The sequence below is a fragment of the Aplosporella prunicola genome, assembly GCF_010093885.1.
Source record: "Aplosporella prunicola CBS 121167 unplaced genomic scaffold K452scaffold_7, whole genome shotgun sequence".
Taxonomy (NCBI): domain Eukaryota; kingdom Fungi; phylum Ascomycota; class Dothideomycetes; order Botryosphaeriales; family Aplosporellaceae; genus Aplosporella; species Aplosporella prunicola.
Genome location: NW_022983535.1, coordinates 749,861 through 774,100, shown reverse-complemented (window position 1 = coordinate 774,100; position 24,240 = coordinate 749,861). Strand labels below are relative to the sequence as shown.

Genomic DNA, 24,240 nt, shown 5'->3' with positions numbered 1-24,240 from the left:
GCCATGTCGTGTGATGTAACGTGCAGTACAAACAAACGTGGTTCTCTCTCTATCTCTCCACCTACTACTGCATTAAGGTCTGCTATCCTACCATATCCCATCCCATTCCATCCTATTCGTTTCACGCGTCTTTCTGTGTTCATGCATCTGTACCGCCCGTTCGTGCTGCTGTCGATCAACTATTCTGCTTTGCTTTTGCTTCAGCACGCCCACCAATATCCTTCTCAGTCTCGAGAGCAACGACGGCACTCATCCACCCCCCACAGCAGTCCCCAGCACTCCCAGCACTCCCAACCCAAGCCAGCCCCAAGCCCAACTTTCTCCCTCCCTCCCTCCCTCTCTCTTTCTCCCACAACCACAACCACACACACTTACTAAAACGTCGTCTGCGCCAACCTCGACGCCGCATTCCTCGCATCAATCCTATCGTCATCCTCCTCGCTCACGCCAGTCAAGCTCGCCGTCCTCTTCTTCACCGGATGCAGCACCTCCTCGTCCGAGCTAGCGTCGCCCTCCTCCGGTACGACGGGCGCGACGAAGCCGCCGCTGATGCTGCGGCTCAGGCTGTCCGCGCGCCGCGGCACCCCGCTCCACGCATCGCCCTTGGGGCCCTGGCTGCTGGCGAGGCTGGCGCGCCGCCCCGCCGGGTGCGTCTCCCGTCCCAGCCGCGACAGGCCGCCCGACGCGTCGATGGCGCGGATGTCCGGGCGGACTTGCTCCAGCGTCGCCAGCGTGCGCCGCTCTGCTTCGATTTGTCGCACTACATAGTCGCGGAGCGCGGCGCGCAGGTCCGTCGCTGTGCGCTCGAACCATTTGCGCCGCTCCGACGTGAGGTGCGTGGTTACGCGCGTGCATTTCTGCCCCAGGTATTGTTCTTGGTTGCGGGCTTCGTCGAGGGATGTGATTGCTTCGTCTACTTTGTCGCGTCGCACCGAGGACGACGCTTTCAGTCTGTCGGCGGCAGCGAGCTTGGAGCGCGTCGTCTGCTGCGCGTGCAGTAGCTCCCGCAGCAGGATGTGGCGGTTTGTCAGCGTTTCCTTGACAATGAAGGCGTCGTCGCTGTGGTATTTGAGCGGGTCGCCGAGCGTGGTTGCTTCGGCTGTGCCTTGGGCCGCGTGGTAGTCGCCGACGGCTTGGATCACCTTGCCCATCCGGCGGTAGGCATTGGAGAGGCCGACGTGCGTCTCCTGGATGTGCATTTGGCCGAGCTTGACGCCCAAGTCGGCTTCGGCGAGGCCGAGGGCTTGACGGTTGTGTTAGTATAGGTCTCGGACCAGACAAAGCCACTGCACTTACCCCTGCGGGACTTGACAACTTTATCGACCTTTTGTCCAGCTTCCATCGTATGCAGATAGAACAGCTTGACGACGGGCCTAGCCTCGAAAAGTTCGGGCGTGTCGTCTGGCGGTGGCGCAAACTGCTTGAGATACTTCCTCCGCACGCCCGTCGCCGGCTGCTTGCGCCGAACGACGGGGCTGTAGCCAAAGTCGCTCTCCACAAAGAAGACCATCTCCTCGTCGCGCATCAGCACGTCGTTGCCGCAGACGGCGTTCAGCCACTTCTGGATCGAGGTCTTGACGCGGCCCTCATCCTCGTCGGTGCCGACGCCCGCAGACGTCACAGGTGGGGGCACGGCCGGCACAAACGCCTCGGGGTTCGCGGATATTAAGTGCTGGGCCAGCTTCTCGAACTCGGAGTGCAGACGCCTGACATCGCGGAATTGGGTGGTTCGGAACTTGGGGAGGTTGGTCTGGAAAAAGCTGTGTGTGAGCGGAGGAGCCCAACGCGGTCATTGGGAGATGGAGTGTGGCTTACGTATACGTCGAAGCGCAGGATAGGGTCTTTCCGGCCGGTGCGCTCGAGACCCGTCACTTTGGCCTGCAGCTTGTACTGGGGGATGTTCTGGCGCGGACGTTGGCCATGGTAACGGTTGGGTTCCTGCCGTTGCTGCTGGGGGTGGTGGTGATGATGGTGGTGTTGGTCGGGGCTGGGGGGCTGCTGGTCTTGCGACTGGCCCCACGGCTGCGGCTCGGAATGGTCGGCGTCGTGGTGCGATTGCGAGGCGCTGGGCTGGTCGGCAAAGGGCTGCTGTTCTCCGCCATAAGGCGACTGGGGCGGGAGGGGCTCGGAAGAGATGTCGCTAATGGAGCCGAATGTGGTGCGGGTGGGCTGAGGCGAGGAAGCCCAGGGCGAGGCGCCGCCGGCATCAGCAGAATAGTCCATGGGGGGTGGATCGGTGAAATTGGAGGGGGATGTATGGAGGAGTGGGCGTGGGGGAGTTGGTAAGATGCGAATGCGATGGAATGAGCTTGGCCGGGGAAGCCGCGCTTGCCACTTCGGGTTAAGCCAAAACTCTTGTCCTCGCCGCCCTCCAATTGCTTCAACACTAGGTCACTCTGAAAGTCCGCACGATGCTCCTCGCTCGAGTATGGCGCGCCCAGCTGCCCGTCAAGCAGAGTCCTCTGCGCCGTTATTCCACCCATAGGACCCGCAACATTGGCATCATAGCCCACATCGATGCCGTATGTTCTCTTCCCTCCCATCTCAATGTGATGAAGCTGATATGCGAAGGGAAAAACCACCACCACGGAGCGCATGCTCTACTACAGCGGTTTTACCCGCAGGCTAGGAGGTATTCTCTCCCTTTCTTTCTTTCTTTCTCTCCACTCAATGCCGTCCACTCTTCTTATGTACTATTTTTCTTGCTTTGGTTTTTTATCTTGTTATTCTCCTTGATAGTTATTCGCGTAGCCATACACCCCAGTATTGACACCTCGTAGACGTCGACGAAGGTTCAACCGTCACGGACTTTCTTCCCGCCGAAAGGGCACGCGGAATCACCATTCAATCCGCCGCCATCACTTTCCATTGGCCTCCGCTGCCTCCTGCTTCCGCGCAGCAGCTCGATGGCCCAGTGGCACTGCCAAGGTCTACTTCTTCGCACAACATTAACCTTATCGATACCCCCGGCCATGCCGACTTTACCTTTGAAGTTTTACGTTCACTACGCATCCTTGACGGCGCTGTCTGCATCCTAGATGGCGTTGCCGGTGTCGAGGCCCAGACTGAAAAGGTCTGGAAACAAGCCAACCAGTACCAGATTCCCAAGATCATCTTCGTCAACAAGCTCGACCGTGATGGTGCAGCTTTCGAGCGGACGATCAAAGAGATCGGCATGCGGCTGCACTGTTGGCCGGCCATTTGCCAAATCCCTTGGTGGAAGAATGGCGACGGAAAGCTCGTTGGTGTGGGTGATGTTGTCAATATGCGTGGCATGCTGTGGGAAGAAGGCGGCGATGGCAAATCTGTCAAACTGCTCACTTTGAAGGATCTCGAAGCTACCAATCCTAAGCTGGCATCCGAACTTAAAAATGCCAGAATAGCTCTAGTTGAGCTTCTGAGCGAACATGATGACGAGATGGTTGAAAAGTTCCTCGAATACAACGAGGATCATCTGGCTTTCACCGGCATTGAACTGACCGAAGCGCTTCGGAGATGCATCCTTCAGTACCCTCAGAAGATCGTCCCAACATTCGCAGGAGCCAGTTTCCGTAACATTGGTGTCCAGCCTCTACTGGATGCAGTTATCGATCTCCTGCCGTCTCCCGAAGAGCGTCCTGATGCTGGTGTCAAACTTGGGGGTGTGAGTGGCGGTCTGAGTGACCTTCTGAGCGGAAAGCTCGCCCTCGCTCTCCCACAAAAAGAGGAAAAGAAAAAGAAGAAGTCGGCAGCTAAATCTAAAGCACCAGATGCGTCGATAGTCCAAAAGCTTCAGGCTTGTGCATTGGCATTCAAAGTGGTTAACGACAGCAAACGCGGCGTTCTTGTGTACGTCAGAGTATACTCTGGAACTCTTACCCGCCAAACGGTCCTATACAACACCAATCTCGGCTTGTCAGAAAAGGCACCACGGTTGTTCAAGATGTATGCCAATGACGCCGTGGAGGTTGACGAAATCCCCGCAGGCCAAATTGGTGTGATTCCAGGACTCAAGCATGCCCGCACTGGAGACACTTTGATCGTTTACACAGGAGCCAACCCGAAGGTCGGGCCACCAGCTCCCCTCAATTCCTTACAGCTTCGGCCGATAGCTGTACCACCGCCTGTTTTCTTCACCAGCGTGGAACCAAACAGCCTCTCTGAAGAGAAGCACCTGGCTGATACTCTTGCTTTGCTACTTCGTGAGGACCCCAGTCTGCATGTCTCCCAGGACGCTGAAAGCGGACAAACACATCTTGCCGGCATGGGAGAGTTGCACCTGGAAATCGCGCGTGATCGGCTGATCAACGATTTCAAGGCCAAGGCATCAACTGGCAAGATTGAGATTGGATACCGCGAAGCCATCACTGTGCCTTCAGCCCAAGTCACCGAAGTCTTGGACCGCGAGATTGCGGGCAAGCACGCTCGCGCTACATGCACAGCGAGCGTTTCCCCGCTCGACGCTACGAGTCCTCCAGTCATCGACGATGAAGACACCACGGTCTTGCAACTCGACTCCAACACACTGATCGTGCGCCACCCGACGCTCAACCGCGACGGCACCGGCGTCTCCTCCGAAGATCCTGACCTCCCCACCGAACTCACCTTTACGCTCCTCCTCTCGGCTCTGCAAACTGGCGCCTCTGCCGCCCTGGCCCGCGGCCCAGAATACCGCTTCCCCATGCACTCCACGGTCGTCGAGGTCTTCCTCAACCCCGCTACCCAGTTCGTCTCGGACACGACTCCCGCCGCCATCTCCGGTGCGACGCGCCTCGCCGTCGCTGCCGCCCTCCGCAGTGCGCAGAGCAAGAGCACGCCGGTGCTCATGGAGCCCGTCATGCGCGTGGGCATCACAGTCAACGAGAGCGACCTAGGCGCCGTGGTGCACGACATCAGCTCAGCACGCGGCGGGCAGATCATGTCGCTCGACGAAGAAGGCGACGGCAGCGACAGCAGCAGCAGCGGTGCTGACTACGCGGCCGAGGACGTGCAAGCGCAGGGCGCCCAGGCCGCAGAGGAGCTGCTCTCGATCGACCCGGCGCGCATCTACGCGCCGCCCGACCCGTTTGGCTCGTCCTCGTCGGCGGGTGGCAGCGGGCAGTTCGGCTCTGCCCACGTCGATCGCCAGAGACAGGTCGCGGCTAGGGTGCCCCTGAAGGAAATGGTGGGCTATTTGCGCCATTTGCGCAGCTTGACGGGCGGTAGGGGCACGTTTGTTATGGCTGTTGATCGGTTTGAGCGCATGAGCGGGCAGCGGCAGAAGGCGGTATTACTGGAGATGAGGGGGGATTATTTGTAGGGCGAGGGTGTGTGTTTATGGGGGGTTGTTGGTGCATGTATGTATATCTGGTTGAAAAATAATTCCTCTCTATAGCTCATAACTCTTTCTTTCAAACAAAAGCCACCACCAAGTCTCCTCTCACTCACCCACTCAGTCAGTCAGTCATTCACTAACTCACAACTTCGCCTTCCCCTCCTTCTCCTTCTCCTCCTTCGCCTTCCTCGCCTTCTCAGCCTCCTCGGCCTCAAACCACACCCCAAGCAACCGCACCATCTTCCTCGCCGTCCCAATCGAGTTCTGGTACCCAGCGCCCGCATGCCCATACGCATAACCTACGACCCACTCGCGCGGCCCATCTCCTCCGTCTCCACCCCCATTACACACAACGGGCTCGAGCTCGACCCTCGGCCCGCCCGTCCTCCCCGGCCTGAGTCCCACGCCCTCGCCCAGGACCTCGAACCCCCCTTCCCCCTCCTTAGTCCCACCCGCCGCACCCTCCAGACCCACAAGCAACTCCGGCACCAGCCCCCGACACCGTCTCAAAATCCCCTCCCTCACCCCCTTATCCGGCCGTGCGCGCCAGTCCCCCACCTCGCCCCTCGTCCCACCTAGAACGGTCACGTTGCTCGCGGGCCGGGGGATCGCGTACGTGGGCGTCGCGTCGCTGGGCGAGAGGTAGGGGATCGCGCGCATTTGAGCGAGTTGGGGGAGGCCTTGGACTGTGATTGTTTGGCCGCGGATGGGGTGGACGCGGGGGTCTGGGAGGAGGGTTAGGGCCGACAGGCCCGGGCAGAGGATCGTTGCGCTGGGGGGATTGGTGCGGGGGTTTTGGGCGAGGATGAGAGGGATTGCGCGCAGGGCGGCGGGGAGGGGTGAGGGGAGCGTGGCGCGGATTAGGCGCCCGTTTAGGACGGTGAGGCGGTCGAGGAGGTGCGGGAGGTAGAGGGTTGGGTCGAGGGTTAGGGAGGTGTAGGCGTGTGTTGGTGTTGGTGTTGGTGTGGGAGGGGTCGAGGTCGAGGAGGGGTTGGTGTTTGTGGGAGGAGTGTAGAGGGAGCGGAAGTTGCGCACGTGGGGCGCGTACCAGGGGAGGGGAGGTGGGGTTGTGGGAGGCGTCCTGTGAGTGGGCGGGGAGTGTTAGTTTGTGGGTGTAAGTTGAGTGGGGGGTGAGATGGAAGCGGCTTGCCAGGTGTATTCCACAGCCTCGAGTTTCTGGAATGCGGGGGTTAGTTGCTTTGCCTGGTGGTTGCTGTGGAGATGCGGGGGTGGTGTAGCGTACTGCGAGCCCGGTTTTGTGCGACACGTCTGTGCCTTCTTCCTCGAGCATGTTGAGCCAGGTGTTGTAGCTCGCCATGTCCCACTCTTGGGCTTCTATGTCATTTTTGCCGGCGTGGGTGCGCCATTGCGCTCCGGCCCTGGGTTTGTTAGCTTCTTTTCCTATTTGCTGGGAATGTGGTTTGTGGTTTTGGGGTATGTTTGATAGAAGAATGGGCAAATTGAAGAAAGACGAATCTTGAATAAACGCTAGGCGGGAGACAAATGTGTGGAAGGGTTTGTTCAGTCACTCACCACGGAGATGTATACTCGATATCCAGGTCTCCAGGAATATGCTTCGCGATAACCGTGACGTCGTAGCCGGCTTCGAGCAACGATATAGCCGTCTGCAGTCCGATGACGCCGGCCCTTATTGCTCTCAGTTCTACCATATTTGCATACTTTCAAAGGCATGATACTCACCCAACAACAACGATATGCTTTCCCTTCGGCGCGGCTGACATTGCGGGAATTGTACGGGTCGCAGTAGGGTGAGTAGTAGTATGAATTACCAATATCTGATGAGAAGAAACAACAGCAATTGTTTCGATGGCTTCAAAGCTTTATACGTGGCTCAATGCATACATCAGATGACAATTTGCAGATGAGCTGCGGGGAGTTGTTGATGTTCGGCGCTGGAGCGGAGTTGCCGTTTAACCCACGTTGATTACCTAAACCACAGCGTCCAATGACGACTTCTTCCAACATAAGTTGTCTTCTAGTATAATGCCAGCTAAGAATATACGATGGTGGTATCATATAGCATATGCCTGCAAATTGCTCCATATTGATACTGAATGGCAAAGAGTAGGCGTTCGAAGGTCTCGGTATATATTCACGAAACCGAGTATGAATAACGACACCAGATCACGAGGAGCGTCGGTTGGGCGGGGGAGACCAACCCGAAAACAACCGTCCATAGAGTATAATAGTGCAAGCAAAGGCCAAGAACTACAATCCACAAGCCACAGACATTTTCCCGCAGTCTACCGAAGACGAGGCGCCCTCTCCCGTCTATCAACAACCTCTCCCAACTGGGGTGGATCAAGATCGCGCATTGCGATTTGAGCCCGCGTCCCGGCCACCGTACCTGGAAGTCTAAATCAGCCAAACATACCGGAAAGAACGTATTTGTGTTTAGCACGCGCAGCACTTACTCTGCCCTATGCGAACCGGCGCCGAGGCCATGAAGCCCGTGTGGTAATGCGCATAGCTGCACTTTGCGTCCGGGAGCCTGCACCTGCCCTTGGTAGCCCAGAAGTAGCACGTCAACGGCGTGTTGAAGTCTTTGGGCTTGGTGCGGGGGGCGGAGGTGTGAGTGGGAGAAACTGTTTTCGTGAGTTTTTGCTTCATGGCGCTAAGGGTTGGCCTCACTTACCTCGTAGAGCTTTGGGAGCGGTTGGTGGGCCTGAATTGTTGGTTGGGGTGGTCTGGTCTTCCTCTACTTCGATGGACTCTGAAGAATTGTGCTTTGGCTGGCGATCTTCACGCTCTGTGATGGGGATAGCGGGATTGTCTGAAAGAGTGGAGGAGTGGACAGGACGCTCGACCAAAGGATAGTGGGCCTGTCTCAATAGGACCCTAGGCCGATGACCGTTGCTGCGGAAGTTGTGCCTAGATCCTGTTGGAACGCCTGCGTACGAATATTGGGAGTTGGAGTCAACAGAGAAACCTGGCATACGTCCAGCTGGACTGCGAACCCGATAATGACTTCCATCTCTCTCCTCCTCTTCCTGATGCGAGTAGCGATGCGGTGACATGGAGCGATTGTCGCGTCGGCTGTTGTAGAACTCATGGGGGCTGGAGCGACGAGTGGCTCTCCCCATATCATCACTGGTGCCTGGACTATTCCAAACCCGGGAGTGGTGAGGCATGGAACGCCCACGCTTGCTGTCACACTGGCAGGAAGGAAGGCCGGAACATTCTCGCTCACCACAGCCTTGTCCACCAGAAGGCCTGTAAGAGTCGACGGGGCGGTTGTAGGCGTGCATGCCGACAGAAAATTGGAGCAGTGCTAGCTACGATTGCGAAACAGCAGTATGAGATTGAAGATTGTAGAAAAGTTTAGTATCAGACAGCAATTGCGGAAGATGGATGTGAACATTTTTGACTGCTGTGGGAATGAAAGAAATGATAGATCAACACACTCCCAGGTTCAAACTACGCTGTGCTTACCCGTCTCGCTCTCTCAACGCCACAACTAAAACCCTTAACGCGCAATGCAATGCTCCTTTGTTGTCTCGACACTCATATAAGACGTGGCATGGAACAGGATTCTTCGCAGAGCAATAAAGAAACGTTTTGAGGAAGTTTGACATGCAACGCAAGAGTAAATCTTCCTTGCTCTTTCTTTGTATATGCGACAGAAAAAGCCAAGCCAAAAACAAAGAATGTCCACACGCAAGACGGATACCTACATTGCCACGTAATAGCAATCGTACTGACACCGACAAAATTGGATTCGCGGAATAGACAGTGTCTGCAACAGATCATGCAAACCTTGAGTGATGGCTCGTTTTCAAATCAGAGGCAGAACCAGAGCAAAAGTAGAAACACATCTTTGTTCAAAGATATCGATGACTTATAGCCAACGACGCAGTACAATATGATATTAACCTAGCAGGAAGACTGCTGGTCGGCATCCAGCTAACAGAAAATCGACAGGATGGAGGTATTTGAGCAGTATCTATCTAACAGTACGCCTTGGAATTTTCGAAGGTACCGCTAGCGAAAAGACTGCTAACATGCGTCTGGGCATCGTGTAAATGACCAACGTTTCATTGAGGAAAGGATACTTTGGTGATAAGGATTGATGCCGTGAAGAAGGAAAAGCAAGAGCGAATCTCCGCAAAAGAGTTTTTGTTGTTCGTGCCAAGAAATGATCACGTGCCGATCCGAGCGCCAGCCCCAATCGTGCTCTCTTCGAACTTTTTGGAGATGCCGACGAGCCTGACATCAATCGGAACACTAGCCTCGGCGGCCGTAGGATGAGATGATTGCCGGACAAAGAAGCGCGAGGCAATTGGCCTCCAGGTCTGGTAAGTTGCTCGGCGACCCGTTTCTGGTTGGGTTGACTCTAAAGGCTGGCCAGTCAAGGACAACATCTGTATATCTTGCCGCGAAACCATCTCCCGCCGAGGATACGCGAGCGCAGTCGCGGAGGCGTCTGCAGTCCAATCGGCCGACCCGCCCATCGTACAAGCTTCCACGCCGCAGCTGTCATACCAGCTCCGCGCAGGCGTTGTCCTTTCTCGCCCTCCGGTCCTCACCCGCGACCTCCACCCGTTCGAGAAGGCATACTTCCTCTACCAGCGCCGTCTCAATGAGCGTTTGGCCCTCCCGTTTACCAGATATTTCTACTACAAGCCCGACACACCCGAGGATATTGAATGGAAGCGGAAGATAAGGGAGCGCAAGACGCCTGCGCATGAAATTGGCACATACCATGCGTACGGCAAGGAGGGCTGGAATGACGAGTTGCTTGTTGGAGCGCAAGAGAGTGAGCCTGAGTGGCAGAGGGAGAGTCTGCTCAAAGACTCGTTTGTGCCAAAGAAGCGGGCACCTGGTGCAGAGGTAGATCCGGCTAAGGAAAAGAAAGAGCAGCAAGAGACGGCATCGAAGAAGCCGATGCCCCGAGTTACGGAAGCAGATTTGGCTGGAGACGAAAAGAGTTTGAACAGGAAGTTGTCAAGGACTCTCTACTTGCTGGTCAAGGGCCCCGAGGGAAGGTGGAGCTTTCCCCAGGACCTCTTGATTGGCCGGGAAAACCTGCACAGGGTGAGTGCTCTCACGGCATTGATGTTGTTCGACGGATGCTGACAACTAGCGTTAGGCGGCGGAGCGCGTCCTGGTGCAATCCGCAGGCATCAACATGAACACCTGGGTCGTCGGCAACGTGCCCATCGGACACTACGAGTACAAGTTCCCCAAGGCTATCGAAAACACCCCGGCAAATAAGGTCGAGCTGGGCGAGAAGGTCTGGTTCATGAAGGCACGCATCTTTGCTGGCCAGGCGGACCTGTCAGAGAACAAGCTGGGTCTGAGGGAATTCAAGTGGTTGGCAAAGGAGGAGATTGAGCCGATCGTCACGATGAAGTACTGGAGCTCGGTGCGGAACATGTTGACGGAGAGGTAAGAGGGTGTGCGCCATTGTAACTACTGTATAATAGACCGTGGTGTATGCAATTATCTTGTTGGATGGAATCGCGCGTGCCTGGGCTACGGTTCAAGGCCATTGTTGTGCCTCCCCCATGGGCGGCCTATCGACGCCGTAGACCCAGACGGCGCACGGAACATGAGGGCCAGACGGCCCCAAGCGATGCTCAGGCGTGTCGCGCGTTGAATCCTAGTGCGCTTGGCGCTGATGATAGCCGCCATGTTTGTTCGCGACCGCCCAGCTTTCCATCTCCCGATTGAGTTGGCGGAACCCCCATGCTCTCGGTCAGGGTCCTTTCAGGCGCTCATCACTCGCTCGGCGGCAACGCGACCTCGACAGAACAACAGCTTTCCCACAGGCCAAGATCCCCTGCCTGACCACCCTCGCCTCGAGACGCGCGCATCCACCCTCGTCGCACGAATCATCCCCGCTTGCACTTCTTGAGACAGGACGTCTCGTATCCCGTCGCGGAACCGCGCCAAGTTGGGAGGCTGTGCTGGAGGAAACGAGCCCTGCCTCGTCACCCACGCCGTGCACTGCGCGCAACGGTTATTCTGGTGCCAAGGACATCGCGGAAGAGATCTGGAATGCGCTGGGCTTGATGCACCTGGATTGATGCTTCTGGGACGAACGCGCGCCACCACCCTAAGGATCCGGATCGGAAAGCTACAAGCTCGCGGGCATGGCAGGCAGGCCTCCGGGAGGTCCGACCTCTGCCAACAATGAGGACCTGCTCCTCGACCTGAGCGAGCCCGGCCCGGCCTACAACTCGGGTCAGGGACCGCCTACCAACGACGAGAACCTGTTGCGACACTACGATATCAACGACACCGACGCGGCGCAACCCCGACCTTCAGAGTCCTACGATGATTTTGTCGGCGGCAGTGGCACGGCGGCGGCCCCCGCCGGCCATGCCAGGCCGCTGTCGGAGAACAACCCTTACCTTACGACCAACACTGGTAGAATTTACTCGCAATCTTCCGACCTCCAAAATTACCAGAGGTATACAGACGTCGAGGACGATGCGGCTCTCTCAATGCAGAATTCATATGCGGCGGGCGGCCTGTACGACAGTCAGTTGGAGGAAGCGCCTCCAGGCCCAGTGCGGAGACAAACCAAGAACCGCAACAGCGTAATGAGTCTGGGTGGAGGGCTCATGGGACGGGTCAAGAATACGCTGGGTATGGGCTCTGAATATTCGGAAATGGACGTTCCATTGACAGAGTCTGGGGCTCGCAATGCCGAGACGGATTCTGGCGGCAACGCTCAGCCTGCTGCCGGCAAGAAGAGCTCGGGATTCAAGTTTGGGTTTGGAGGAGGAAAGCCGGACCCATCCACTCTCGGACCCCGGATAATTCACATGAACAACCCGCCCGCGAACGCTGCCAACAAGTACGTGGATAACCACGTCTCCACGGCCAAGTACAACATCGCTACCTTCATCCCGAAATTCCTCTACGAGCAGTTCTCCAAAGTCGCCAACTTGTTCTTCTTGGGTACTGCGATTATGCAACAGATTCCCAATGTCTCTCCCACTAATAGGTATACTACGATTGCACCTCTTATCATTGTCTTGTTGGTATCGGCCATCAAAGAATTGGTTGAAGACTTTCGCCGGAAATCTCAAGACAGGGGTCTGAACAACTCAAAGGCGCGCGTGTTGAAGGGCTCGTCGTTCCAAGAGACTAAATGGATCAACGTTTCTGTGGGAGACATTGTGCGCGTGGAATCCGAGGAGCCTTTCCCTGCGGATCTTGTTCTCATGGCTAGTTCTGAACCTGAGGGTCTCTGCTACATCGAAACGGCTAATTTGGATGGAGAAACGAACCTGAAGATCAAGCAAGCCATTCCGGAGACTGCGACCCTCGTTAGCCCAGCGGAGTTGAGCAGGTTAGGTGGAAGGCTCCGTTCCGAGCAACCCAACAGTAGCCTGTACACCTACGAAGCCACCTTGACCATGCAAGCGGGTGGAGGCGAGAAAGAATTGCCCCTGCAGCCGGACCAGCTCCTGCTCCGTGGTGCCACTCTGCGCAACACGCCTTGGATTCACGGCATCGTCGTGTTCACTGGCCACGAAACGAAACTTATGAGGAACGCTTCTTCCGCGCCAATCAAGAAGACCAACGTTGAGAGGCTGGTGAACTACCAGATTCTCATGCTTGGAGCCATTCTCATCAGCCTCAGCGTCATCAGCTCCATCGGAGATGTTATCATTCGCGCCAAGGAAAGGAAACAGCTCGTTTATGTCGGACTGCAGGAGACCCCTCTAGTTGGACAGTTCTTCCTTGACATCCTCACGTACTGGGTTTTGTACTCCAATCTGGTTCCGATCTCACTCTTCGTGACCATCGAGATTGTGAAATACTACCAAGCGTTCTTGATTGACTCCGACCTTGACATTTATCACGATGAGACCGGTACGCCTGCAAATTGTCGCACGTCATCGCTGGTTGAAGAGCTTGGCCAAATCGAATACATCTTCTCTGACAAAACGGGCACACTTACCCGTAACATGATGGAGTTCCGACAGTGCTCGATAGCTGGCATTCAGTACGCCGATGAGGTTCCGGAGGACCGAAGAGGGACTACTCAAGATGGCATGGAGATCGGAATTCACGACTTCAACACGTTAAAGGAAAATGGGGTGAAGCACTCCTCGCGCGAGATCATTCACCATTTCCTTACGTTACTGTCTACTTGTCACACTGTCATCCCTGAAACGAATGAGAAAGGCGTCATCAAGTATCAAGCCGCTTCTCCCGATGAGGGTGCTCTTGTGGAAGGTGCCGTCACCCTGGGATACCGGTTCATCGCAAGAAAGCCTAGGTCGGTTATTATCTCCGCCCATGGACAGGAAGCGGAGTACGAGCTCTTGGCTGTTTGCGAATTCAACTCTACCAGGAAGCGGATGTCGACCATCTTCAGATGCCCCGATGGCAAGATTAGATGCTACACCAAAGGTGCGGATACGGTTATCCTTGAACGATTGGCAAAGGACAACAACGCTATGGTTGAACCAACTCTGCAACATCTTGAAGAGTACGCTGCGGAAGGTCTACGAACGCTGTGTTTGGCGATGCGCGAAATCGACGACAACGAGTACCACGAATGGCGCCAGATCTATGATACCGCTGCGACTACTGTCAGCGGTAACCGTGCTGATGAGCTTGACAAGGCTGCAGAACTCATTGAACATGATTTGACATTGCTTGGAGCTACCGCCATTGAAGACAAGCTGCAAGACGGCGTGCCGGATACCATCCATACTCTTCAAACCGCCGGTATCAAGATCTGGGTTCTCACTGGTGATCGCCAAGAAACTGCCATAAACATTGGAATGAGTTGTAAGCTCATTAGCGAGGATATGACGCTTCTGATTGTCAACGAAGAAACCCACGATGCAACAAGAGACAACCTGGAAAAGAAGCTCAACGCTATCAGGTCTCAAGCGGATGGCACGATGGAGTTGGAGACGTTGGCCTTGGTTATCGATGGCAAGTCTTTGACGTACGCTCTCGAAAGAGACTTGGAGAAGATGTTCCTTGACCTTGCAGTCATGTGCAAGGCTGTCATTTGCTGGTGAGTAAGCATGAACAAGCAAGTAAGATAGCAACTAACGCGTCCCAGCCGTGTATCCCCTCTCCAGAAAGCTTTGGTAGTCAAGCTTGTCAAGCGTCATCTAAAGGCGATTCTTCTGGCCATTGGTGACGGCGCCAACGACGTATCCATGATCCAGGCGGCTCATGTAGGTGTTGGCATCAGCGGTATGGAAGGTCTCCAGGCCGCTCGCAGCGCTGATGTCGCCATTGGTCAATTCCGCTTCCTGCGCAAACTGCTTCTTGTACACGGTTCATGGAGCTACCAGCGTGTCAGCAAGGTCATCTTGTACTCTTTCTACAAGAACATTGCACTTTTCATGACTCAGTTTTGGTACTCTTTCCAGAATGCCTTCTCTGGTGAAGTTATCTACGAGTCCTGGACGTTGTCCTTTTACAACGTCTTTTTCACCGTCTTCCCTCCCTTCGTCATCGGTATCTTCGACCAGTTTGTCAGTGCCCGTCTGCTAGACCGATACCCTCAGCTCTACCAGCTCAGCCAGAAGGGCGTGTTCTTCCGCATGCACTCTTTCTTCTCCTGGGTAGCCAACGGTTTCTACCATTCCTTGCTCCTGTATTTTGCCTCGCAGGCGATTTGGTTCTGGGATGCGCCACAAAGTGATGGCAAGGTTGCCGGTCATTGGGTGTGGGGCTGCGCACTGTACACTTCAGTACTGGCCACGGTGTTGGGCAAGGCGGCACTGATCACGAACATCTGGACCAAGTACACCGTCGTTGCTATTCCTGGTTCTATGATCATCTGGATGATCTTCCTACCGATTTACGCCTATGTTGCGCCGAAGATCGGCGTCTCAGAGGAATTGGAAGGTGTCGTCCCCAGACTCTTTGCGAGCCCGGTCTTTTGGCTTATGGGTCTGGTTTTGCCGTGCCTGTGTTTGCTCAGAGATTTTGCTTGGAAATAGTAAGTCGCAACATCTCTCTCTACAACTGCCGATGGACGATGATTGCTAACCTCATTTAGCGCGAAACGGATGTACTACCCGCAGGCCTACCACCATATCCAAGAGATTCAGAAATACAACATTCAAGACTACCGTCCCAGGTCAGTGGTTGCCCTTTACCCTGATATGCAAACATATTGCAAACATACTAACGACCCAACAGGATGGAGCAGTTCCAGAAAGCCATCCGCAAGGTCCGCCAAGTGCAGCGCATGCGCAAGCAGCGCGGCTACGCCTTCTCGCAGACGGACGAATCACAGGCGCGCGTCCTGCAAGCCTACGACACGACACGGGAGCGTGGACGGTATGGCGAGATGGCCAGTTCCAGACGCTGAGGACACAGGTAAACGAAGACGGCTACGGGTATTTGATAAATCTTTTCTTGTTCGGCGAGTTCGCTTTTTTGCTTTTCTAATGCCTCTCGGGTACGCGCGCGCGCTCGTCAGGCGCATATATGTTTGTTTTCCTGAGAGTTTATCATGCTTTTCCTGATTCATCTCCCTCTCTCTTCTCCGCAGACGTCTTGCCCGCGTTAACTACTGCTACGGCGGGCGTGGCGGCGCGGCGAGAGGGATTGTTACGTACTACTACCAAGCGACACGACAATGATGGGATTGCGTCGCATGGTTTTTGTTTTGTTTTGTTTTGAGAGTTTTTATGCTTCCGTTCTTCGAGAATTATGCTTCGTTTTTTATGATTTTCCTGGTTGCACCGCAACGCTTATTTACACACGTCTTTTTCTTCCTCTTCTTCTACTACTTCTCTTTTGCCTGTATGATTTGCTACGAATTGGGCTTGCCTGCTGAGGGGGGTCTCGTCCGTCGTGGACGACGGCGAGGATGTTCGCTGCGTTTTGGCTGGGGACGCGGGCGCGATTGAATGATAGGTGACTTGATTGAGGCGGCGCGGGCGGCGTGGGCGGTGCTGCGTGCTGTGGTGTAGAATAACTTAGTTAGCTAGCTATGGAAGCGGCGACGCTTTTTTTCTTTTTTGCTTGCTTGTGCGCGCGTTGGTACTGTGTGTGTGTGTGTGTGTGTGTGTGTGTGTGTGTGTGTGTGTGTGTGTGTGGGTGGGTGGGTGTTTGAGCACCGTTCCAGACCATGTGGGCGGTTCATGCAAAGCGAATTGGAGGCATACATACAGACGTACCTATAGGTATGTACATATGAGAGCGCGGCATGTGCCGTCGCGCCGGGTCCCCGCGGCGAAAAAAAAAGCTAGCCTGGCGATGACGACAGCCGGCGCGGCGCGTCGAAGCTGCGCGAAGCTCTGCGAATGTCTGCGCCGGCGTCTGTCTGTACTGTGCGACATCCATCCATACGAGCTACGAGCTACCTACCTACCCGCCAATCCAATCCACCACCACATACGGGCACACGACCGCAGCAAGCAAGCATGGCCTCCGCCCGCCCCCTCCTGCGCCTCTCTTCGGCTCTCTCTTCCGCCCTCGCCGCGCGCACGCCCGCCCGCACCGTCTCGCGCAGCGTCTTCCAGCCCGCGCCCGTTCGCCGCGCAGTCGCCTGCTACCAGCGCGGCTTCTCGACGACGACGATTGCGCGGCGCGATTCCAGCCAGTCCACTCCCGCCCAACCCACCACAGCAGGTTCTGGCGAACCAACAGCGCCCCGCGACCCCCCGCCCAGCTACGAGCTGCGCTTCACGTGCAAGCGCTGCCAGACGACGTCGGCGCACCGCATCTCGAAGCAAGGCTACCACCACGGGACGGTGCTGGTGGGGTGTCCCGGGTGCCGCGAGCGGCATTTGATCAGTGATCATATGAAGGTGCGTTTTTTAGGTCGGGCAGCCCCTGTTCAAGGAGTGCGTGTTGTTTTGGCTATGGGGAAGGAGGATGGGGGGAATAGGGAATGAGGATGGGGGAAGGGGTTGGACTATGTGTGTACTTGACAGTTGCTAACAGAACTCCCCGCCCCCACAGATTTTCTCCGACGGCAGCGTCACAGTCGAAGACCTCATGGCGCGGAACGGGCAGCACGTCAAGCACGGCTCGCTGAGCGAAGACGGCGATCTCGAGCTCTGGGACGATGGCACGCAGACGCGGCGCGCCGATGCCGTGAAGCCGGTGCAGCGGGAGCAGCAGTCACAACAGTCACAACAGTCACAACAGCAGCAGGAGGAGGAGAAGCCTTACGGGTCTACGTTCAAGGGGGAATGATTTTTTGATTGATTGGTTGATTGATTGTGTGTGTATGTGTTTTTCTGTGCTTTTTTCAAGTCGATCTTAGGGAATAGGTGGGGGGTTGTGGATGGTGGTCCTGCTTTCCTGCCTTTGTTCGTTCTGGTTCATACATCCCGCCCTATTCGCAGATACCACCGGCGGCTTTTTCTTTATTTCATCTCATCTCATTTCTACTCCGGCAATTCGAGCGCCACGCACGCGCGCGCGCGCGCCTTCATACCAGCTTCAGCCACCGCTCGCCGGTATCGTCGTCCTCGTGGTAGTCGTCGTTGTGTTCGTCCGTCGAGGCGTTAGTGGGAGACGGCGTCTTCGAAGTCGTCCTCGTCGTTGGAGTTGGAGGAGTCGTGCTGGTGTCCGTTGGGGCCGTCTGTGGTGGTGCGCGCATTAGACCTCTCCTACACAGCCGCGGGCAGCTATCAGCGCACTACGTCCAGTCCAATACATCAACCTCAACCCCTCCACACCAACACCAAACACCAACAACACTGCTCATCCACCTCTTCCTGCACTCCATCTTCCCGCGCTCCACTCCCCACAAACAAATACCACTAAAGAATGAGGAAGTCACTCACCGACACAATGTACAACACCTCAAACGCCGCCGGCAGCGTCAAGCGCAGCATGTACGCGCGCGCAGGCACCTCGACGCTCGCGAGCGAGGCGTTCTGGTTCGGGAACTTGGCGTTGGCGGCGCGCTCGGCGGCGTCGGCCGTCAGGTCCTTGCGCAGGACTTCGACGTGGCGCTGGCCGCGGGCGATGGGCTTGGTCGCGCATTGCAGGGAGGCGTCTGCGTGGGGTTAGTTGCTGCGTCATTGCGTGGCATTGACGGCGGCGGCGGCAGAGGAGGAGGAAAAGGAGGAGGAGGAGGAGGAGGAGGAGGAGGAGGAGGAGGAGGAGGGGGAGGGGGAGGGAAGTGTTGGTTAGAGGGAGGAAGTGAGAGGGAATGGCTACGGTACTTACCACCCGCGAGCAGCTCATCCAGCTCCCCACGACTCATAACATCGACGCCGCTATTGCCATCGGCGCGGCGCGTGTAGACGACCACTTCGTCGGTCGAGGCCATGGCTCGTTCAGTCTGGACTGCGTGCAGCTAGGTAACCCACAACAGACGGAAAAGCGGCGTAGCGGTCGTGGCGTAGCGGTCGTGGCGTACAGTCAGTTCTTTCTTTTTTATTTCCTGGCCCGCGAACAAGAGCAAGGAAGAAGCTGGCAACGTTGCAGTGGGTCGAAGACGTAGGCGTAGGCGAAGACGCAGTCGAGTCGAGGACTTGGTCAAAGTCGAGGGCGTCGTTGCAGGCGAAGACGTCGTAGGCGAAGACGTCGTCGTAAAGAATAAGAAGTACTCGAAGCAGCGTGTGAAAGCGCAGCGAACAAAGCCGTTGTACCTATTAAGCGGACGTCTCGACGGATGCGGCGGCCCGCCTCGGGCGTAGCCGCGTAGGTAGGTGTGTATGTGAAAGGACTCGGCTGTCGAGTCGAGTACCTTACCTAGGTAGGTACCTAGGTAGCTGTGCGTGGGCAGGGTAGGGTATCTAGGCGAGTAGGTGTGTAGCTGCAGCAGGTGGTTAGGACAAAGGCGCGCTTGCCGGATTCGGACAGGACAGGACGTGGTGGGTGCCGGGTTGTGCGGTTCGGGGCTTTGTTGTGGTAGTTATGGTAACGGAGAGTGCCCGGGTGGCGCGCTGGGTTGTGTTAATGGAGGCTGGCCTACCTACCTACCTAGTAGGTACAGTTGGAAAGTGAAGGTGAATGCTTAGACGGGAGGATATGGTGAGATGTGAGGTGGGATTGTGTGAGCGTGAGCGCCCGGCCTAAAAGAGTGCATGTTACGACCTAGGGCGATTTGGAAGAACGAAAGCGCGAAGCCGCCGTGGTTATTGGTGCGCCAGAAGCCGTGCTGGATGGGAATTGGAATCTTGGTTGTGAGATGTTACAGCCATGTGGCTGAGAAAACAAGGAAGTGCTACTTATGCCATGTCTTGCCATGCCATGCCTACGCTATGCTTGCTAGTTTCTGATGTGAGATGTGCGGCGCGCCTCTTGCTCACAGTGCTCACAGTGCTCACAGGCACGTTGACTGGCTGCTGTTGCTACCTACTATTCCTACTGTACCTACTACTCAGCCGCTGAGGCTGGGGACTGGAGACTGGAGACTGGTGGGCTGCTCGTGTGTGATTTTAGCACGTCTTATCCCTATGACTGTGCTGTGCTGAGCATACTTAGCACAGGCATAAGCCCCGATTCGCGCTGCTGAAGTGGCTTTCTTGCTCTGTATCCCACCGGGGCGCCGTATGCCACACCACGCCACGCCCACGCCTCCCTACCAACGTCATAGACCCCCAAGCCGAGCCAACGGCAAACGGCAAACAAACAAGGACCAGCCTCGACGCACCAACCACTACCAGCCATACTTACTGCCAGCCTCCTTCTTGTTCCGCTTGCCGGTAGCAAAGTGCTCCTCGAGGGCGTCCTTCTGCGTCGCGGCCGCATTGACCAGCTGCTTCAGGCTGTGCTTGCCCGGCGCAATCGACTTGAGCGGGTTATGTTGCACCGTCTCGCCCGACGCGCGCAGCGCCTCGTTGGCCGCGTACTCCTCGTCCGTGTTGAAGTTGACAATGTTGATGGCCGACATGCCCGCCCCGCTGCTGCTTTGGTTCCCCCGCTGCCGCCCGAATAGCTGCCGCTTGTCTGCTTTGGAGAGGTTGAGGTCTGCGGCCACTGCGTCGAGGGACTGTGGGCCGCTGCTGCTGCTGTGGTTTTGATATGGCGTTGCTGTGTCGTCGCTGGCTTGGTCGGTGCGCGTTTGCTGCGTGCTGGTGTACAGCATGGGCTTGTAGTCGCCGCCCGACGTGCTTGCTGCTGGGACGGCGTCCTCGGTTGACAGCGAGAACAGCGACACCTTGGGCTTGGGCGGGGCTGGCGCTGGAGCGCCTGCTGCGCTTGCGGCCGGGGTTGGGGCGGGAGAAGCTGCGGCGCCCTTGTTGGCCATGAGGACGGCGGCGGGCGTCTTCTTCTTCTTCTTGGCCTTGTTCGCGACCGACAAAGGCATGAAGCGCGTCGTCTTCCCCACGAGCTTCACCTCCTCTTTCGGCTGCTGCTGCTGCTGCTGCGGCGCCTGTTCCGGAGCCCTAGACAGCTCTGCTTGTTGCTCATGGCCAGTTTCCGCGACGACGTCCCTGCTGAATCCTGGGGCCGCGCCCGTCTTTAGGTTGACTCCCTTCCCCAAGCCGGTGCCTCGTTCTTTCTTGGCTGCGTCGTCGGCGGAGCGTTTCGGGGCGGGCAGGAAGGCGTTGAAGCCGCTGAAGGCTCCGCCGCCGGTGCGCGCCTTCTTTGCGGGTGGGGCGTCTGTCGCGGCATCGTCGGTCGGGGCGGGCAGGTTGACGCGGATCTTGTGCGGGTTGACTTTTTGGAAGTTTTTGTTTTGCTTGGGCGCAGCGGGGGGAGGAGGAGGTGCCTCGGCATCGGAGCCTTCAGAGTCGGAGTACTGGACGAGATTCATTGTTTGTGTTTGGTGTTTGCACTGACGCTGGCACTGACGTTGTCTCTTGTATTGCGCCGCCGCCATCGCGCACACCTCGCACTCCCCTCTCTCCAGCCATGTCGCTGCTGCAGAATGAAGAGCAAGTCGAGACTTTCAGTCGCACCTTGTTCCAGGATCGTATCGCACTGACGTGTCTACTGCAGCTTCGTTCTGTACCAACTCCGCACCGCCTATCTCTCCAGCATCAAGGACGGCGTCGGCGAACGCCTGATCAACGTCAACACCTCCGTCCTCAACAACCCGGCCTTCCGCGCCGCCGGCTGGCTCCCAAACGCCTCCGAGATCAAGCGCACCTACTCGCCCCCGATCCCCACCGCCGTCGCCTCCGACTACTTCCAGGCTCCCCGCTCAGCTGGCCTCAGCGGGCCCAACTTTGGCGATGATGAGGAAGAGGGCGGCATGGTCACCGGCGGGGGCATGAGCAACGAGACGGTTGGCCCCGGCATGACGACGCGGAGGCGCCGCCGCAAGGAGCAGGTCGACGAGGACGACAGCAGCGATCTGAGCGACGACAGCGACGAGGATGCCGAGGGACAGCGCGCCGCTCAGCAGATCAAGTTCACAAAGATGCCCGTCCGCTCTCGCGCTGGCTCGTCGCCGCTGCAGAAGACGCGCCTGGCCGAAGCCCCCGAGATGATCATGGTCACGTCGCCGTCGAGGCATTCCGAGAGCGCACGCTTGCGCCGCGGCTCTCTGGGAGATGTGGAAACCAAGGAGAGAGGGCGGCGAGACACGATCACGAGCAGCGAAATGTCGTCCGAGAACGAGCTTGATCCGTCCGTGTTCAAGAGGAAGCAGATCAACCCGCGTAGGGCTGCGCGAGCTACCAATATGCTGTCCGAAAGGATTGAGCGGATCGAGGAGGGCGACGGTGAGGAACTCGAGCCCGCAGAGTCGGAAGACAGTGACCTCGATTCAGACTTTGCCGGCACGGCAGACTCGAACTCCTTGCTCGGCGTGGATGCTGATCCCCTCGATTCTACTCCCCCTCCAAAAGCTATCCCGAACATGCCTCCAGCCATCACTCCCCACAACTCGTCGCCGAACAAGAAATCAAGACAGGCCCAAACCGTGCTGCCGACTTTACCACCGCCGCGGCCCATCAGTGTTGTCCAGCCCGTTAGCGCCCTTACCCAAGCACTCAAAGCCAAAAGCAAGGCGCCCGAGGACCCATTCCAGAGGTTTGCCATATTATCTGGCAAGGGCGACCCCAGTCCCTTGTACATCAAGATATATGCGCCGTTCTCTAAGAAGCCTAGCAAGCCGTTTGAGATGCTTCTTCGCAAGACCGTCGATGAAGGGACCAAGGTGACAGTAGCAGAAGCTATCGGGTTGGCCCTCTGGCGTTACCAGGAGGAAACCCTTGAGCCGCCAATAGATCCCCAGAAGAAGAACGTCAACTGGTGGGTTCTGAGGATGATCGAGGATGAGGAGGTCGACTATGAATTCCCAGCGTTCAGTCGCACCCGCCCCGTCCAAGACTTTACTTCGACCAACAACCGCCCCGCCAGAGGCCGGTCACGCGACAAGCCATGGGACGAATTCGCCCTGGTTCAAGCATCCCCGGAAGAGTATGCAGAGAACGAAAAGGCCACTCCGCAGTACAGCCAAGAAGCCGTAGAAACGCCAGCGAGCGGCAGCACCAACGAGCTGCAAAAGATGCCCTCGCCGACAGCGATGGCCAGCTCCGCGCCGTCCAACAACTCCGCACCCACGCCCGCTCTCCTCGGCCCGTACCAGAACCCGATCACGGGCCCGTCGTTTGCGCCCAGTGCCGCGCGCAAGGACAGCAACAACCTGCTGGACGCGCCGGCGGCGCCCGTCTCGCAGTCGGCGTCGCGCAACGGCGCGCCCAAGACGCTGACGATCCACTTCGTGTCCGACGACTTCACGACGCGCATCTCGCGGCTCGAATTCACGACGGACACGTACCTAGCCGAAGTCTTCGACCGCGTATGCCGCGACCTGCACGTCGACAAAGCGCTGTACGTGCTCAAAGTCAGCGGCACGAGCACGGTAGCGCCATCCGACCGGACAGTGGAAGCGCTAGGCGCACGCACCGAGCTGGACCTGACACGGCGGCGATTCGTAGGGGACGGGGCGTTCGGGCTGTCCGGCAGCCCGGGGAGTTCGAGCCCGAACGCGCCGCTGCTGATCAGCACGGGCGGCACGCCCAAGAAGAGCAAGAAGCACGGCAGCGGCAGCGCGGGCGCCCTGCTCCACCCCCTCGCCCAGAAACACGACGCCCTGCTCAGCCTGACCGCCGCGAACGCGCCTTACAAGCGCTACATCGTCACGCGCAAGCAGCCCATGTCCTTCACGAGCAGCAGCACGCGCGTCCTCGCGCTGGATGGCGAGTACATGCACATTATGCCGGCGGACACGACGATGGCGGGGGCGGGGGGCGGCGGCGGCGGCGGCACCAAGGCTGGCCAGGGCACGGGCAAGACGACTACGGTGCATTTTTCGAGCGTGGTTGGCAGTAAGGTCAGCTCGAAGCATCCGAAGACGTTTAGGGTCGTTGTGTATAGGGAGCGTGAGAGTAAGCGCTATGATTTTGAGGCGAAGAATAGGGATGAGGCGGTCGAGATTGTGCGCGAGGTGAAGAAGGGCGTGGAGAGGTTTCAAGAGGGGTGGGTTTAGTGTGGATGTGGTGGTGGGAGTGCTAGTGGGGAGTGGTGGCTGCGGACGGGCGGTGGATGGGACTGAATGAGAGGGAGAGACGCGTGCTGTGCTACTCCACCTACCTACCTAGGTATCTTTCTTCTTTCGCCGTCTCGTTCCATTCTATTCCGTTCCAATTCCACTTCAGCCCGCGCGTTAGCGGCATGGCATGGCAATGGCAATGGCAAAACATGGGCCTTCCCCCCCACCTCCCTTCCAACATACCTATATTCCTCATCGATCGCGGCGGTTCTCTTCTCTTCTCTCTTCTCTCTTTTCTCTTCTCTTCTTCCCTCCTCTTTCACACACACACATACACAGGCGATAGCGGCGTCAAAGGAACCAAGGAACCAACCAACAACAGCAACAGCAACTTCATCATCATCATCATCATCTTTATCATCCTCTTCTTCTTCTTCTTCTTCTTCTTCTTCTCGTGCACGGAAACTACCTAGGTTCGGTTCCGTTTGGTTAGATACACGGTATTAGGTATAGTATACTACGGTATGGGACGGGGCGGGACGGTGGGTAACAAGCAAGCAAGCAATCAAGC

The 24,240-nt window shown here is 57.1% G+C and overlaps 10 protein-coding genes across 10 annotated transcripts; 5 read left to right on the top strand and 5 right to left on the bottom strand.

The window, feature by feature from the left end:
* Positions 1-334: 334 nt before the first annotated feature.
* On the bottom strand, positions 335-2,271 carry K452DRAFT_267473 (uncharacterized protein). Its single transcript, XM_033538843.1, has 3 exons — positions 1,816-2,271; positions 1,297-1,750; positions 335-1,243 (listed from the first exon to the last, which is right to left on the bottom strand). Exons 1-3 carry the CDS (start codon positions 2,221-2,223, stop codon positions 375-377), a joined length of 1,731 nt encoding a protein of 576 aa, XP_033399939.1. The 5' UTR covers positions 2,224-2,271; the 3' UTR covers positions 335-374.
* Positions 2,272-2,290: 19 nt separating this feature from the next.
* Positions 2,291-5,513, top strand: K452DRAFT_349963 (uncharacterized protein). The gene is made up of 3 exons (XM_033545624.1): positions 2,291-2,522; positions 2,572-2,632; positions 2,781-5,513. Exons 1-3 carry the CDS (start codon positions 2,412-2,414, stop codon positions 5,276-5,278), a joined length of 2,670 nt encoding a protein of 889 aa, XP_033399938.1. The 5' UTR covers positions 2,291-2,411; the 3' UTR covers positions 5,279-5,513.
* On the bottom strand, positions 5,242-7,180 carry K452DRAFT_285474 (uncharacterized protein). The gene is made up of 5 exons (XM_033540120.1): positions 6,995-7,180; positions 6,827-6,940; positions 6,537-6,672; positions 6,444-6,469; positions 5,242-6,374 (listed from the first exon to the last, which is right to left on the bottom strand). The coding sequence occupies exons 1-5, from the start codon at positions 7,033-7,035 to the stop codon at positions 5,435-5,437; spliced, it is 1,257 nt and encodes a 418-aa protein (XP_033399937.1). The 5' UTR covers positions 7,036-7,180; the 3' UTR covers positions 5,242-5,434.
* A 268-nt stretch (positions 7,181-7,448) lies between these two features.
* Positions 7,449-8,562, bottom strand: K452DRAFT_357123 (uncharacterized protein; the record flags this gene model as incomplete). The annotated part of the gene is made up of 3 exons (XM_033546091.1): positions 7,449-7,661; positions 7,729-7,899; positions 7,950-8,562. 3 exons carry the CDS (start codon positions 8,560-8,562, stop codon positions 7,558-7,560), a joined length of 888 nt encoding a protein of 295 aa, XP_033399936.1. The 3' UTR covers positions 7,449-7,557.
* Positions 8,563-9,560: 998 nt separating this feature from the next.
* K452DRAFT_246489 (uncharacterized protein) lies at positions 9,561-10,772 on the top strand (the record flags this gene model as incomplete). The annotated part of the gene is made up of 3 exons (XM_033538019.1): positions 9,561-9,609; positions 9,663-10,348; positions 10,404-10,772. 3 exons carry the CDS (start codon positions 9,564-9,566, stop codon positions 10,704-10,706), a joined length of 1,035 nt encoding a protein of 344 aa, XP_033399935.1. The 3' UTR covers positions 10,707-10,772.
* A 637-nt stretch (positions 10,773-11,409) lies between these two features.
* Positions 11,410-15,620, top strand: K452DRAFT_223949 (uncharacterized protein; the record flags this gene model as incomplete). The annotated part of the gene is made up of 4 exons (XM_033536658.1): positions 11,410-14,306; positions 14,355-15,245; positions 15,306-15,386; positions 15,449-15,620. 4 exons carry the CDS (start codon positions 11,410-11,412, stop codon positions 15,618-15,620), a joined length of 4,041 nt encoding a protein of 1,346 aa, XP_033399934.1.
* A 1,060-nt stretch (positions 15,621-16,680) lies between these two features.
* On the top strand, positions 16,681-17,458 carry K452DRAFT_223580 (uncharacterized protein; the record flags this gene model as incomplete). Its single annotated transcript, XM_033536631.1, has 2 exons — positions 16,681-17,067; positions 17,222-17,458. The coding sequence occupies 2 exons, from the start codon at positions 16,681-16,683 to the stop codon at positions 17,456-17,458; spliced, it is 624 nt and encodes a 207-aa protein (XP_033399933.1).
* A 238-nt stretch (positions 17,459-17,696) lies between these two features.
* Positions 17,697-18,545, bottom strand: K452DRAFT_306824 (uncharacterized protein; the record flags this gene model as incomplete). The annotated part of the gene is made up of 4 exons (XM_033543021.1): positions 17,697-17,906; positions 17,947-18,030; positions 18,055-18,269; positions 18,443-18,545. The coding sequence occupies 4 exons, from the start codon at positions 18,543-18,545 to the stop codon at positions 17,697-17,699; spliced, it is 612 nt and encodes a 203-aa protein (XP_033399932.1).
* A 1,335-nt stretch (positions 18,546-19,880) lies between these two features.
* On the bottom strand, positions 19,881-20,981 carry K452DRAFT_223554 (uncharacterized protein; the record flags this gene model as incomplete). The annotated part of the gene is made up of 1 exon (XM_033536630.1): positions 19,881-20,981. One exon carries the CDS (start codon positions 20,979-20,981, stop codon positions 19,881-19,883), a length of 1,101 nt encoding a protein of 366 aa, XP_033399931.1.
* Positions 20,982-21,079: 98 nt separating this feature from the next.
* K452DRAFT_325445 (uncharacterized protein) lies at positions 21,080-23,666 on the top strand (the record flags this gene model as incomplete). The annotated part of the gene is made up of 2 exons (XM_033544779.1): positions 21,080-21,102; positions 21,167-23,666. The coding sequence occupies 2 exons, from the start codon at positions 21,080-21,082 to the stop codon at positions 23,664-23,666; spliced, it is 2,523 nt and encodes an 840-aa protein (XP_033399930.1).
* Between the last annotated feature and the right edge of the window lie 574 nt (positions 23,667-24,240).